The sequence below is a fragment of the Pogona vitticeps genome, chromosome 4, assembly GCF_051106095.1.
Source record: "Pogona vitticeps strain Pit_001003342236 chromosome 4, PviZW2.1, whole genome shotgun sequence".
NCBI lineage: Eukaryota > Metazoa > Chordata > Lepidosauria > Squamata > Agamidae > Pogona > Pogona vitticeps.
In genome coordinates, this window is record NC_135786.1 from 192,377,792 (window position 1) to 192,393,054 (window position 15,263).

Below are 15,263 nucleotides of genomic sequence, written 5' to 3' on the forward strand. Positions count from 1 at the left end.
GGGACTCCAACACTGCCACGGAGACAGAGTCCATCAGCTCCGGTACGGAGGTGGCTGGGTCACAGGGAGCACAGTAACCCAGCAAGATCCCAATACCGTCCATGCTTGATGAAAGGCGTTAACAAAATGGCCTACAAGCTGCCTGTTTCTCATTTAACTTGAATGATCAGCCAAATTGAGGTGCAAGAGTCTAAGAGATACATCAAATTATTAGTCCCAACTGGAGCAGATCCAGAGAATGAATCAGATTTGTTAAGCTCCTTCATCCCATCAGCAGAGTATGTGAAGGGGCTTCCTCCCATTCTCTCTCTACTGTCTCTTTCAAATCCACACCATCTCTTACATAAAACCATTTATCTTTTTTTGCTTAGATAGAAAAATATTAATAAGACAACCTACTTTCCAATCCAATGAAGGCTCCTTCACAAATACGTCCATGGTATTAATAAGAACATCTTGATCCACACGGTAGGCTCTTAAGGAATGCACCATCACATTGTAAATAAGACCCGACTCCTTCATGGGCAACATCAAATTAATGAACTGACGGGTCAAACGGAAAGGCATCAACTCTGGCACTGGCAGAAACTACATAAAAGAAAAATGAAAATAAAAACTTTTGAAAAAAATCCAAAATGCAAACAAGATCTGCCAATTATCTCTTTGTCCTACACAGAACAGCACGGCCTTCCAGATATTGATGGACAGGAACTGCCATATAACTAGCCGCCATGAATACTGGAAAGGAATATAGGTTGTGAAGAATAGCAGGTTCCCCAGTCCTGTTTTATTTATTTTTCTACTATATTACAGTGACACTGCGCATTTTTTAAAAAGCTAAATGCATGATGTAATCTTTGAGAAAACAGCAACAAAGGGAGAATACCTGTGTAGCTGAACCAAATGCATGTCCAAAGTCTATTCCCACCATGCCACCTGTCTCCATGCTGATCATAAAATTGGATAAATGCCTGTCTCCAATACCAAGAATCCAGTGGCTAATGCACATCAATGCATGAGAGCTGGCAAAATGGGATCGCAGAGACAGCAAAGCCTCTGGAGTTGTACTCATCTTAATAAAGGCTCTCCTGGAGAAAAACAATATACACACAAGTTTACACTTAGATAAAAGCAGCCAGGCCTATAACAATTGAATGGGCTATAGCAATGGGTCTCTCCAGGAGGGCAAGGTTCCCCTTGAGGAGATGCTCATTAGGCCCATTAGGAAGAAACCTAATTTGGCGGCGGACAATATTGGCAATTATAGGCCCGTTGCCAATGTTTCTTTCCTTAGTAAGGTGGTGGAGAGGGTGGTGGCTGATCAGCTTCAGGCTCTTTTGGATGAAACTAATGCCCTGAACCCGTTCCAGTCGGGCTTCAGGCCATGCCATGGCACAGAAGCAGCAATGGTCGCACTGATGGATGACCTATTGAGGGAGGCTGACGGGAGCAAAACGTCCTTGTTGGTCCTTCTTGACATCTCAGCTGCCTTCGATACCATCAACCACGGTATCCTCCTGGGGAGGCTCTCCGAGTTGGGAATTGGTGGCCTGGCGCTGGCCTAGTTCTGTTCCTTCTTGGGGGACTGTCCTCAGAGAGTACAGATTGGGGAGCGTGTTTGGTCCCGTGGAGTCTCAATTGTGGGGTTCCCCAGGGCTCTATCTCCCCAATGCTGATTAATATCTATATGAGGCCGCAGGGTGGGGTCATCAGGGGGTGGGGGGCCTTGTGCCATCAGTACGCTGATGACACACAGCTCTACCTCTCCTTTTCATCTAATTCGGTGGATGCTATTCTGTCCCTTGAGCACTGTCTGGAGATTGTACTGCAATGGATGCAGGTGAATGGACTGAGGCTGAACCCGGACAAGACAGAGGTCCTGAGGGTGGGTGGCCCATCCATTGGTGGTTTGGGAAACTCCCTCTCTTTTTGGGGGGAGGTGACTCTCACTGCGAACAGTGAGATTCGCAGCTTGGGGGTCCATCTGGAGCCAGCGCCCACCATGGAGACACAGGTGGCATCAGTGGTCCGCTCCGCCTACTTCCATCTGTGGCAGATTGCCCAGCTGCATCCCTATCTTGATGGTGGGGCACTCACCACTCTGGTCCGTGCGCTTGTAATCTCAAGATTAGACTACTGCAATGCATTCTACGTGGGGCTACCTTTGAGATTGATGTGGAAGCTTCAAATGGTGCAGAATGCAGTGGCCAGACTTTTTAGTGGGATTAGAAAACATCAGCATATCTCTCGGACATTGGCTGCTTTGCACTGGCTGCTTGTTAGTTTGATTTCAAAGTTCTAATGATGACATACAAAGCCCTAAACGGTTTAGGACCTCAATATTTGGTGGAACGCCTTCTCCCACCTTGATCTACTCATATCACTCATCATAGTCAGGAGGAACGGTTGATGGGCCTTTTTCCGAGGAAGGCCTGGAAAGAAAGAACAAGAAACCAGGCCTTCTTGGCAGTGGCCCCTCGACTAGTATTCTGTCTCTGATTCACCAGGCTCCCTCGCTGGGTGTTTTCAAGAGTCAACTTAAGACCTGGCTCTTCAGGCAGGCCTTCCTCATTGTCAGTACTTGAGCTTTACTTCTTATTTTAATTTTCTGTCTTTACTTTTTCATTTCATAGCTTTTCCATCTTGAGCTACACTATTATTACTATGCTTAAATTGTGGTTGTACTGAATGTTTTAATTGTTTTAATTCTAATTTGTTGTAATCCGCCCAGAGTAGACTATGTCTAGATGGGTGGGATATAAATTCAATAAGTAAGTAAGTAAGTAAGTAAGTAAGTAAGTAAGTAAGTAAGTAAGTAAGTAAATAAATAAATAAATAAGTCACCAAAGTGTAGCCTAGCAACTGTATCTTGTCCCCAAATTTCAAGCATGCATTCTGCAAAGATCCTAATGGGCAGAAACTACCAGTTCCTTAATTCCTTTCAACTCCCATGGAGCCTGATCCCACCCACAGGAACACATGGCTTCCAGAGTCTTAATTAACCAGCTGTAACTACTTGAGAGCACCTGCCAGGACTTTGATTTCTTGATTAACACTTCCAGAATTCCAGCTGGGGGGATTCCTGCTGAACTCTGGAATCTCAGGTCTAAGGAAGTAAAAAAATCTCATGTATGGAGTGAAGTTTCAAAGATGCCATGCGATTATTTGTAATGTATCATCTGACTAATCAAAGCCTGTAACATATTGAAAACACTCTCACCTCAGGAGGTCTTCAGGAACACGTTTCTCTCGCCGCTGAAAAGATATCACTGTTTCTGAACGACTGGCTCTTCTAGAAGTGAGCAAAACATGGCTAATTAGAACAGTACAGTCAGAAACTAGATTCGAATAAAGTGTGAGGAATAAAACAGAAACAACTGTTTTGCTAAGTATTCAATTAGCATTAATTTCAAAGCGCCCTCCAGTAAATGCTCTATTTTCTCTCCATCTTTAAAACAAGGTGGTTTTTGGAGGTCCCCAAGGCCACCCTTTAATCTTCCCCATGGAAAACAAATGTCTCAGATTTGTGTCTCTCTTTTTTTTACTCCAAAATGCCTATTTCTAGGAGCAGAGGGTTAAAGGCCAAGTTCCCCTCCTCCTCATATCCTCAGACCCCCCCCCAAAAAAAAACAGAAGTGTCTAACTGGATACTTAATATTTTGTGTTATTTAAATAGCCATTTCCAAGTCCAGAGTGGTGGCCTATGGTAAAGAATTTAGCTCCAGAGCCCACTGAAATTGCTCACTTGTTCAGATTGCAAGTTCCTTGAGGTAATGATGTTATTTAGTAGTGGACAAATCTATATAAATCAGGTATTATTCAGAAGATGTGTTTTCAGTAATCACACATTTAATTCAGTTGAACTGAACCAGTTTTTAGATTGACTCCAAAGATAGGCTATTTACCTGGCTCACAGAGTGAACTAAAACAATTAACACAGAGCTTTCAATCCAAAACCCAAAGGTACTCAATACCTTCAAATACAAATTCAAAAAATATGCAGGGTTTTCAGTATTTCAGAAAAACCAAAGTCCTCAAATTCGATAGGTGGTTTAAGCTAGCGGTTCCCAACCTTGGGTCCCTAGATGTTCTTGAACGAAAACTCCCAGAAGCCTTCACCACTTGTTTTGCTGGCCAGGATTTCTGGGAGTTGTAGTCCAAGAACATCTGGCGGCCCAAGGTTGGGAACCTCTGATTTAAACCATGGAGGTTGACAAATTAGCTGAGTCCCAGATGAAAAGCAGACATTTGGTGAATCAGAAAGAACACAGTTAAGTACAAGCTTTCAAACATTTGGATTAACAGCAAAATTATTGCCTCTAAACGAAAGGGTTTATCATCAGGGTCCAGAGGAAAATTCTTGTGTCTTGCACACAAAAAAGTGGATGCTGTCCTGTACCTTGAGCGCTGCCTAGACCCTGTGCTGGAGTGAATGAGGGATAACAGACTGAGGCTGAACCCAGGCAAGATAGAAATCCTGTGAGTGGGTGCCCCTAGTGTTTGCAGTCTGGGTGCTTCACTCTCCTTTGGGGGGGCCACTCCACAGCGGATAAGTTGCACAGCTTGGGCATACTCCTGGGCCCAGCACTATCAATAGAATCTCAGATAGCATCTATGATCCATTCCGCCTATTTCCATCTAAGGCAGATTGCCCAGCTGCGTCCCTACCTTGACACTGGGTCTCTCACCACACTGGTTCATGCATTGGTGGTCTTGAGATTTGACTATTCTAATGCTCTCTAGGTGGGGCTGCTACAAAGACGTCAGCAGGTCCAGAACTTGGTGGCCAGATTAATGAGTGGGGTCAGGAGACATCAATACATTTTCCCCTCTCTGGCCACCCTGCACTGGTTACCTGTCTGTTTCCATGCCAGCTTCAAGGTGATGGTGTTAACCTATGAGGTCCTAAATGGTTTAAGACCTTGATATTTGGCAGAACACCTCCTTCTGACTAGATCTATCTGTCCAGATCTTATCAAGCCGGGTGGTTGAGGGTTTTGGCCCTCAGAGAGGCCCGGAAAATGACCAGAAATCAGGCCTTCTCCTGAACTCTGGATCTTAATATAGTGGTGCTTTTAATAACTATACATTCAACCCTTTGCCATGCCTTTATTATTTTAATTATTTTATTTTCGTTAGTGTTGAACTTAGTTGTTAATCAGCTATTTGTGTATTGTTTTCTAATGATGCCATTTGTAAACTGTCTTGGTAGCCAGATGGGAGGTATAAAAATTGAATGAATGAATGAATGAATGAATGAATGAATGAATGAATGAATGAAATAGCTGTGTCTTCTGAATGGGGTAGGTGGGTGGGCAACGTGTATGTGCACTCACAAAACTGTGGCAGAATTTGCTGACTCTGAGGAGGCAGAGGAAACTGTGCTCTGACTTCCAGTCTGTCCTAAATAGAACAGTATCTGTTGGTGGGTTAAAGATGGCAGCGCAACCAGAATCTCTCTGCCACCAGTTATTAGGGGAGGACTGCTAACAGGTCACCATTATGTTCAGACCTACTTGTACATTGGCATGTAACGTGCAACAACTTCATTTCTTCCCCCCATTCTGGAAAGCCAGTCACTGTAATCAGCACGAGGACCTGTGGAGCTAGTAAAGAGAAAACAGGAGGGTTTTTTTGTTTTTTTAAAGAACACTTCACAAGCAGTTCAAGTCTATGTTGCCTGAGAAGCACATGTCACAAGCTCTTTTTCTGAATCTTTAGCATCAAGACACTATAGCTTAGCTCACAAGACATGTTAAGTCAGAACTGTGGGAACCTTTGGAACCTCAGCCTGTAGTTTATTCAGTGCTGTGCTCATTGCAAGTGGAAGCAATCAACCTGCATATGCTGTCACACTGCTCAGAACCAATAAGTGAGGGTTCCAGCAGATCCCTGGTTTATTATGTGGGAACACATACTGTATTGTATGAAAGAGCAATTACTATACCAAACCATTTTGCATGGTATACTAATCAGAGGCACTGTTTCCAAGTGTGATAGAAAACTGAGTACTTATCCTACTATAAGGAGAAGAGTGAATGCTCATCTATAGCAAATTCCTGTTTAAACAGACCAAACGCCCCTAATTCTAGCTTACAGAATTTCACATTAAGCAAGTTTTACCACTTTTCTTCTGCCTTCTTCCATCTGACATGCTCCTACTAAGGATTTGTGGACTAATCCTTTTGCTATGGAACTTACAACCACAGGTAGTTTATCCTCAGTGAGCAACATGCTAAACCATGGTACACACTGTAAACATTCACTACATACCTCTTTAAAATGCTTTCATACCATTAACAATACCCAGCATTTTTTGGGGGGGGGGGCTGCTTGAGAAACACATTTTCTGAAAATTTATCCCTCTTTATCTGAAAGCAACTGTTGCATTTGTTAGCACTCTCTTTCACCATTCTTTAATGGATCGGCTTGGATCCTATCATCTCAAACTATTGCAAATAAGTCCAGCAATCATTTAAATGCCCGTGGGAAAACATACTATTTCATAATGGGCAAATATTCACATTTTTTTCCTTACTACAATTATTAAAGAAAGTACGGTATTTACCATTCTTGTGAACAAAGTAAAAGAAGACATGAAATACTGATTAAATGTTCAACTGGATTATTGTTTTAGAACAGTCTACAGCTGAAGTGCTACCGCTACTTTACAAATTCAGATCCAACCATGAGGGATTCATTGGTTGAACTGCATCTTGTCATAGATTTAATATGGAGAAAACTGCTGAAATAGGTGGTCAGACATGAGGATTTGGGCAAAAGAGCTTAATGCAACCTAGTACTCATAGATGCAGTTGTACAACATCTGTCAATATATAAGAGCTATTTTCAGCATTAAATCATGTTCTCATAAGAATACAAGAGTACCCTTGATGAAAAATGGCTTAGATTTGGCTTTTACACAGTTGCATTATATGAGTGGTGGCTCCTGAGAGGCTCTCCTTGGTCCCTTCCTCACCACAGGAATTCCAGCTCACTTCTCCTGATCAGGGTTCAGTGCTGAGTGGGCACTTGGATTCCTCACCGTTCTGTTTAAAGTTCACTTCCTGCTTAATAAAACTAAAATTAAAACGCCTTTGCTTGTAAAAAAAATCAGTCTGTTGATAAGAAAATGGTAATAATGAAGAGCCACAGGTGACAGTACATGTTCTGTTTCAATGCATTGGCAGAGAATATGGGTTAGAGGTGAAGTAGCACCATTAAACAAACAACTGGCAATTATTAAACTAGGGCAGGAAGTACCTTTGACTTCTAAAGATGACTATCAAATGTTCCAATATATATTACTACAGTAAGTATAAAAGACAACTATCACATACCTTTAACAATCTCCAACAAATATCTTAACAACCCACTTGCAAAAAAATGCAGGATTACCTGTTATAATCATTTTTTTCCTTCTCAGACATGCTATTCAAAAGGAATTCCTTCAAAGTGCAGGTATTCTCAAGCCACTCGATTAGTCCTATTCTATTAAGAAAACATATTCAAACTACTTATAAGTAATGTGACAGAAATAAACATAGAATATGACACTTGACAAGGAGGAGGCACATGCAGAGGAAGCAGGCTGGTAAATAACATTATGCAGACACCTCTGCATCACTGCTCAAGAATATTAAAATGTCACATAGAAAAGACAAGAAATACAACTTCAAACAACTTTTCTGCATCACTTAAGTAAATGGAACGTATCTTAGTTATCAGTTTGTAGGAGGATACTAAGCCCCAGGTAAATATTGTGGGAGGAACCGAATACTGAATCTTCCATAGTATTTGTAATGCACATGTTTACTTATATTTTAATGCAAATTAAAGGAGACTGATGCTTTAGGCTTAATTGAATGAAGTGTAGAATATAAGCAGGGGCATGCTCAAGGATGCAACTGTCTGTTCTACAGAAATCTTGCCTTGCATCTTTAAAACTATGACTTTAAGGGAAGACATCGTACATTTTAATGAACAATTAACTCTACCTGATTTTACTTAGTTGTTCACAGATTTAGTTTACATTGTTCAGGAAGAATATGATATACTAACAAAACAGAAAGCTAGATCAAACATTAATTCAACTTAGAGTAGGCCTGTTGAAATAAATGGGCTTTCTCTGTCACAACTAAACTATATTTTCCTGATTTTAGTGATCTACTCTTGGTATGATTAATGCTGGATTTAGCCCAATATTTGCTTTAATGTTTTTAATAGCAGCTCCACAATAATTATTTTCTTGTATGTAATCTGATTCTCCAAACATTGCTTATACAGTGGTGCCTCGCTTAGCGATTGCCTCATTTAACGATGTATTCGCTTAGGGATGAGGTGTTCAGAGCGATTTTGCACTCCGTTTAGCGATGTTCCCTATGGGGAAATTTCGCATAGCGATGTTCGGGACCTTGCCTCGCTTAGCGATGACAGTTTAGGTCCCCTGTTTCGCTTAGTGATATTCCGTTTTCGCTATTTTTAAAGTGTCTTAAAATGTTCAAAAACTGTTTTAAATGGTTGGGATCGTTAGTGCACCTTGTAAAACCTTTGCAAACTTAATTTGGCTTTGTTCTGACTCTTCGTTAATTTTTGGTGAATTTCCCCCCCCCATTGGAATGCATTGAACTGTAGGTTTGACAGCTGTCAAACCTGCAGTTCAATGCATTCCAATGGGGGAGAAAAAAATTCACCAAAAATTAATGAAGAGTCAGAACAAAGCCAAATTAAGTTTGCAAACGTTTTACAAGGTGCACTAACGATCCAAAGCATTTAAAACAGTTTTTGAACATAGTAGGACACTTTAAAAATAGCGAAAACGGACATCGCAAAACCATTGGAATGCATTGAATAGGCTTCAATGCATTCCAATGGGGGAAACATTGTTTCGCTTAGCGATGTTTCCTATGGCAGTTTTCGCTTAAGGACGGTAATCCGTTCCCATTGGAACGGATTAACTGGTTTTCAATGCATTCCTATGGGAAATGGTGTGTCAATTAGAGATGTTTTCCCATAGCGATGTTTTTTTGGGAACCAATTAACATCGTTAAGCGAGGCACCACTGTATGTAGATATGCTGAAGAGATGCATGCGTAGCACCTCTCCTGTTAATTAACACAGTAATAACTGGTGAAAACAGTAGGACTCCCTTAACTGCAGGACCAATATCCACTGATTCACTTATCCACAGTCTGAAAATATTAAAAGAAAAAGCCCCCTAAAAAAAGAGGTTACTTACTTGTAACCATAGCTGAGTGGTCTTCTGTGAATTCACACATATGGGTATTGTCTGCGCCTGCGCTGACTCTCTCGGAAGATTCTAGAGCAAAAAGTAATAGTTCCTGAATTTTATCCGCTGGGTATGAAGGAAAGAATTAATTAATTATATAATCAACCCGTGACGGATAGAGGGGAAGGATGGGCGGGTTGTGTGAATTCACAGAGGACCACTCAAAGAACTATGGTTACAGGTAAGTAACCATGCCTGCAGGGGGGGAAAGGGAAGGGAATAAAAAGACCGCAGGGAGCCGATTAGGCAAACAAAAGATGTGGAGGATCACTAAGTAGGTAATTTAAAGTAAAGATAAACAAACAAAAGCTCAAAGGAGCCTAGAAAAATAGCCAAAAGGCAAATAGCAAAGGGCTCAATCTTTCCTGAGAACCGTTCAGCTCGGCGGAAAAAAGGAACTGGGGAAGATGGTGGGTGGGAGGAGCATATACTTCGTGGAGGATCATACCATAAAATTGTTACTTTTAGCTCTAGAATCTTCTGAGAGAGTCAGTGCAGGCGCAGACAATACCCATATGTGTGCATTTACAGAGGCCACGAAAAAGAATATATATTTTAATGACAACATTACCAGAACTGGCTACAAGAGGGAGCCAGAGACCATGCTATGTATAGTGGTTGCTATAATCTGAGTTTTTCAGCATCCGTGGGGGGGCGCTTAGCACCAATCCCCTGAGGATATAGGGGTTCTACTGTACTTAAAACATCAGCAAGCAGATCACCTGGTGGTCATTGGTATAACTTGGTAAGTTTTTAACTGCATGTTTCTTTGGCTACAAACAGCATTTCGTGAAAGCACAGTATTCATAACATCGAAAAGCTGTTCGATCCGCTGGTCTTGCCGGAGGTCTTCTCCCCCTTTCACAAGGAAAGGATATTCCCGTTCATCACTTCCTCTGATTATTATACGTGTTGGTTTCCGGATGGATGCCATTACTTTGATCTTAAATACAATGGAGGAAAGAAAGATACAGTTTTTTACTTGGAAGATGACAAAATATATTGAAAGAGAGGAATAAAATGATATTTCTGCATAATGTGATAATGAAGTTGGGGAGTAGACTACAGTCCTGTATCATTTCACCAAAGATCAGTGGTATTTTCTTATAAAGCACCATAGGTAAAAGTAAAGGTTCCCCTTGACATTTAGTCCAGTCGTGTCCAACTCTAGGGCGCAGTACTCATCCCCATTTCCAAGCCATAGAGCCAGCGTTTGTCCGAAGACAGTTTCCGTGGTCACGTGGCCAGCGCGATGGAATGCCATTACCTTCCCACCGAGGTGGTACTTATTTATCTACTCGCATTTTTACATGCTTTCAAACTGCTAGGTTGGCAGGAGCTGGGACAAGCAACGGGAGCTCACTCCGTTGTGTGGATTCAATCTTATGACTTGCTGGTCTTCTGACCTAGCAGCACAGAGGCTTCTGCAGTTTAACCCGCAGCACCACCACGTCCCTCATAAAGCACCATACAGAAATACAAAATTGTATTTTAGATTTATAGGTTACTAGTATATTATAATGCTTTGAAACAGCTTAATATGAGAAGGATGCTGGATTATTTCATTATATTCCCAGTTTTCCCCAGAACATTAACAGTATGCTTTATATAATATATTGACTCACCCGCTCATCAAATCCAGAAATTTTGGCATGGTATTCTGGCAATGGCTTTCCTTTACCATCATACTGACCTGAATATGTAAAATGTCATATTTTAACTGACCTTCAAAACTGGTTAACTGATTACACAAACATAATAATGGCACTCAAAAATTACACTGGTAGAAGATCTCACTTACCACGAGCTTCTTTTTAGGCTCTAACCATGTAGTAATAGAAATTTATACTCATCCATGAATTTATTTTCCAATTAACTGGGGAGATTAGTTGTAAGGAAGAACAAGTATGCAAGTTCTTGTTTTGCTTTGTATTATTTTTGCAATCTCTACCTGGCACCCCAGGTATGGAGGAGGTGCAGAAGCCTGGATTACAATCAGGCCTACTGGGCTGAATCTGGGCGCAAAGCAATCATCCTTAGGTCCTTAATAATTTGAACAGACAAGCAGAGCTCTTGTCCCATAAGCCTGTTGCTAGGCTTACAATGGTGTCTTTGCATTCCATTGATGGAAATTGCCTGGGTCCAGGGTCCAGGATGCGTGAGGCCGCTTTTGCTAATCATGAAGCTGTCACTCCAAATGAGTCTTTACAATGACCTGTCTGCCTACTGACGATAAGAAGTCTACCTTCCTGTGAACGAAACACAGGGCTTCCATCTGGAACTTCTGATTTCTAAGATGTTACTGCCAGTGTTTTTCAGGACACTAAAGATGACTGAGAATAGCTTTTGATCAATCCTTCCACAAGATAGGTTCAATTGGATCTGTAGGAGATGCCCTGTGGCAGCACAAATCTTCAGATACCTGCTTAGATTTTCCAGTGCTGGATTTTTAAAAATCTGTTTTTGGGGATCACATGGAATTCAGTGCCAAAATCCTACTGAACATGAAGTGATCTGAAAACAACTGTCTCCAGAGATCTGAGAAACCAGCCAGCTATTCCCCAGGTGTCCTTTTCTCTACTGCCAAATCATGCAGAATTGGGCTAATTTTATTGTTTTTGACATTCAGAGTGGGACATACATAGATTTGGGCCTCTGATTCTGCTTCCTTCTTGGCTTGCAGTTGTCTTGGGGGTTTTGGGGAAAGGGATATTGTTTTTTGGTGGGTGTGTTTTTCACAGGTGGAGTCATGGAAGAAAGGAAGTGGTAGTCTAAAGCTGCAATATGTCCCAGGAGGCATAAGCTATGAAGGCTGCCCTTGTGGCCACTTGCCTGATGGCTCCAGGGGTCTCCTTCTTTGGGCAAACTTCCCTCAAGGCTTATATTTGTCCCTTGAGCAGCAATAAAGGCTGTAACGTCAACTTTAATTATGGTTACCAGGCCTGGTCTGCTATAGCTTCCACCCTACTGCTTGCTAGTCTGGTAAGAGTACCTTATGTCTGAGAGGCAAGGATGGCCTTTGAAATTAAAGCTTTGAGTGGATTGTGTATCTTGGATACTGCCAGGTCTGACATAATGTCTGACATCCTCTTGCAGGTGGTCCTTGCAGTAACTAGACTTAGCTTTGGGCTTGGCTAGTTTTCCCCATGTCAGTCAGGGCCTGAGGTGGGGAAAACCCATGATGAAGAGTATGTGCTGTGGCGAAATAGTCTTCATCTCCCACTAGTCTTTTCCCGTCCATCCACAAGGTCAGAATAGATTGGGTTTGTGAAGTTTAAAGGTAGAGGGGTATAAGGCACAGAAACTATAAGGCACATATTGAAAATATGAAGATAGAGATTTTGTGGAAGCAAATCAGTGGAGAGAACTATTTCTGCCTTTTCTTCCTGTCTACCAGCTGTTCTACAGCTGATTGCAGGTAGAAAGGACCAATGTCAAGTATCGAGGCCCTAAACCATTTAGGGCTTTAAATGTCATCATTAGAAGCTTGAAATCAATGCGGAACATGAAACTATCCGATTAGGATCCAATGACTTAATCTCTACCTTAAATATACTCATGATAAGTGTTTCTTCATCTGTTATAATGAAGCCATAACAACTTTCCTGCCATCTACACAACAGTGATTTTTTTTGTGATTTTCATTTTCTTTTCCCGTTCATCAGATGTGAAAGTAATATTTATTTTTAGTTCTGCTTTCTTCCAGGAGGAGTTTAGCACTAAAGCACTTTCCATAGTTGAAAGCAAGAGTAAGAGTCCTTCTGTCAAAAGCTTGCAATTCAACAGTGAACCAAGCTTGTAACCCCCAAAGAGAAGCTTCAAAAAGAAACTATAAAACTGGCAATCTTAACTATTTTTAAAAGGATTATTTTTAAAGGATTTCCTAACCGTGTCCTAAAGAGAAATAATTTCCTTTAAAAGTAGAGAAGTGGGTTTTAAAAGAGAAGTCTACACATGAATTCCAGTAGACTCTGCATTCATTATGTGGTCTCTTCCCTTCAAGATAAGGCTTTTTGTGTTAAGTGAGTTTTCAACATGGTTCTAATAATCCTAAATGTGACAGTCAGACTGTTTCCCCCCCTCCCCAATGGAATGTGTTGGTTACAGTGGGGTCTCGACTTACGAACGACCCGACTTGCGAACAATTCGAGTTACGAACCTGCCCTATAGGGAAAGTAAGGACTCGACATGCGAACTTCCCTCGAGTTATGAACAGGGAAAAAAGTCCCCCCTCCCTCCCCTTAGCTTCTGGAGGGGGGGAAAGGGTCAGAAACTTAAAAATAAATACTGTACTGTTAAATAAAGTCACTTACCAGGCCTTGGTAGCCCCCAAACCACAGGAAAAAGAGCAGGAAAGAGCTAAAAGCCGACACCCAGAAAGAGCCTGGCAGCCATTTTGTGGTTTTCCCCGCTCCTCTCCCCGCCTAACAGCTGATCGGCTGGCTCTGAGCAGGCTTCCGGAGGCTTGCTCAGCACCTAAAAAGCTTGCCTGAGTGCCTTTGTGCTGAAAAAATCAGCACAACATGCTTTAAAACATTATTTAAAATTGGCTTCGTTTTTAAAAAGAGTTCTAAAGTGCTGCCTTTAGTGTTCCCTGCCTTCCCTGAACCTAAGGGGAAAAAAGAAACAAAATATCCCCCTCTAGTGGCAGAAGGCAGAATAGCAGCTTCCCATTAGTTTCTATGGACAGAAAAGAGCAGATACGGATTAAATGGTTTTCAATGCATTCCTATGGGAAATGCAGATTCGACTTAAGAACTTTTCGACTTGAGAACCACCTTCCAATACGGATTAAGTTCTTAAGTCGAGACCCCACTGTATCTCCCCTGCTAGCTGTTCCAGCACCGGGGACTTGTGTCTATTTATAGAGGAGAATAGTACTCCCAGAGAGGAGCAGGAACCATCTCCTAGCCCAATCTCCAGCTCTTTTGCTTCTAGGAAAAAGATTACTTCTTAATGGACTAAAACCATCCCAAAGATCTAGCTCACTGGATGGCAGAAAGTAAGCAGAAAACATGCCTCACAGGAAATCAGAAGTATTGTGTGCGTGCCAGCACTATGTTATTGGTAATGCCTATTATGCAATTTGGCATGCAACAGATGATGCCTATGGAAATTTCTTAACTTAACCAAAAGGCAAGTCTTCTGCATATCAGTACCATAGGATTTCAGCCAATATATTTTTCAATCGCTTCTTCTCTCTTTCAATCCAAGGCCAAGCTTACCAGGTATTTCCAGTTCAGTCCTTAAGAATTCTGGCTTGAACTCACTCATCCAAGAGGAACACTCCTTCAGATTCCCCGGTTCTTTCTGACAGTCCCTCATTTTTGAGAGGAGAGGCTCCACAATAGTATTGAAATCGGCTGTTTTCATATTTAGCAGCTTGGTACCTCCTTTTCCAAAATGATTCTCAAATTCCATCCCAAATTTCTGAAGAAACAAAATATTTTATAATGCAATATTTTATAATGAATGGAAAATTAGAATTAGAATCACTTTCAAATACCAACTAAAACCCCAAATCAGTGCACTTCGTTAATCTGAAGAATGGTAATTTTACTGGGTCATAACAGATGATAACCAATGTGATATAGTGGATAGTATGACAAAACTAGAACTCAGAAAACTTAGGTTCGAATCCCTGCTCAGCCATGGAAATTCACTAGAGTAGTGGAACATGACTTTGACCAAATTCCAGGAGGCAGTGGAAGACAAGGAGGGCCTGGCGTGCTCTGGTCCATGAGGTCAAGAAGAGTTGGACATGACTTAACGACTAAACAACAAGTGGAACAAAACCATTCCTTAAATATATCACTTACCTTGGAACCCCTATTAGGGTCATTATAGGTCTTCTGACTTGACAGCATGTACTGTGTTTCCCCCAAAATAAGACAGAGTCTTATATTAATTTTTGCTCCAAAAAACGCATTAGGGTTTATTTTCAGGGAATGTTTTATTTTACACTCATGTCATC

At 41.4% G+C, this 15,263-nt stretch overlaps 1 protein-coding gene and 1 long non-coding RNA gene across 3 annotated transcripts in view; one reads left to right on the top strand and one right to left on the bottom strand.

Moving 5' to 3' along the window:
* Nucleotides 1-15,263, top strand: part of LOC140706930 (uncharacterized) — a 41,597-nt gene that overhangs the window by 21,795 nt on the left and 4,539 nt on the right. The window lies entirely within an intron of this gene.
* The window catches only part of PRKDC (protein kinase, DNA-activated, catalytic subunit), a 113,167-nt gene that overhangs the window by 4,729 nt on the left and 93,175 nt on the right, over nt 1-15,263 (bottom strand). The window contains exons 77-84 of the mRNA XM_072998915.2: nt 14,515-14,719; nt 10,915-10,982; nt 10,012-10,232; nt 7,399-7,491; nt 5,517-5,606; nt 3,221-3,292; nt 887-1,088; nt 400-588 (exon numbers count right to left, since the gene is read on the bottom strand). Of these exons, the coding sequence (XP_072855016.2) occupies nt 400-588; nt 887-1,088; nt 3,221-3,292; nt 5,517-5,606; nt 7,399-7,491; nt 10,012-10,232; nt 10,915-10,982; nt 14,515-14,719 (1,140 nt within the window). The remainder of the gene's footprint in view (nt 1-399; nt 589-886; nt 1,089-3,220; nt 3,293-5,516; nt 5,607-7,398; nt 7,492-10,011; nt 10,233-10,914; nt 10,983-14,514; nt 14,720-15,263) is intronic.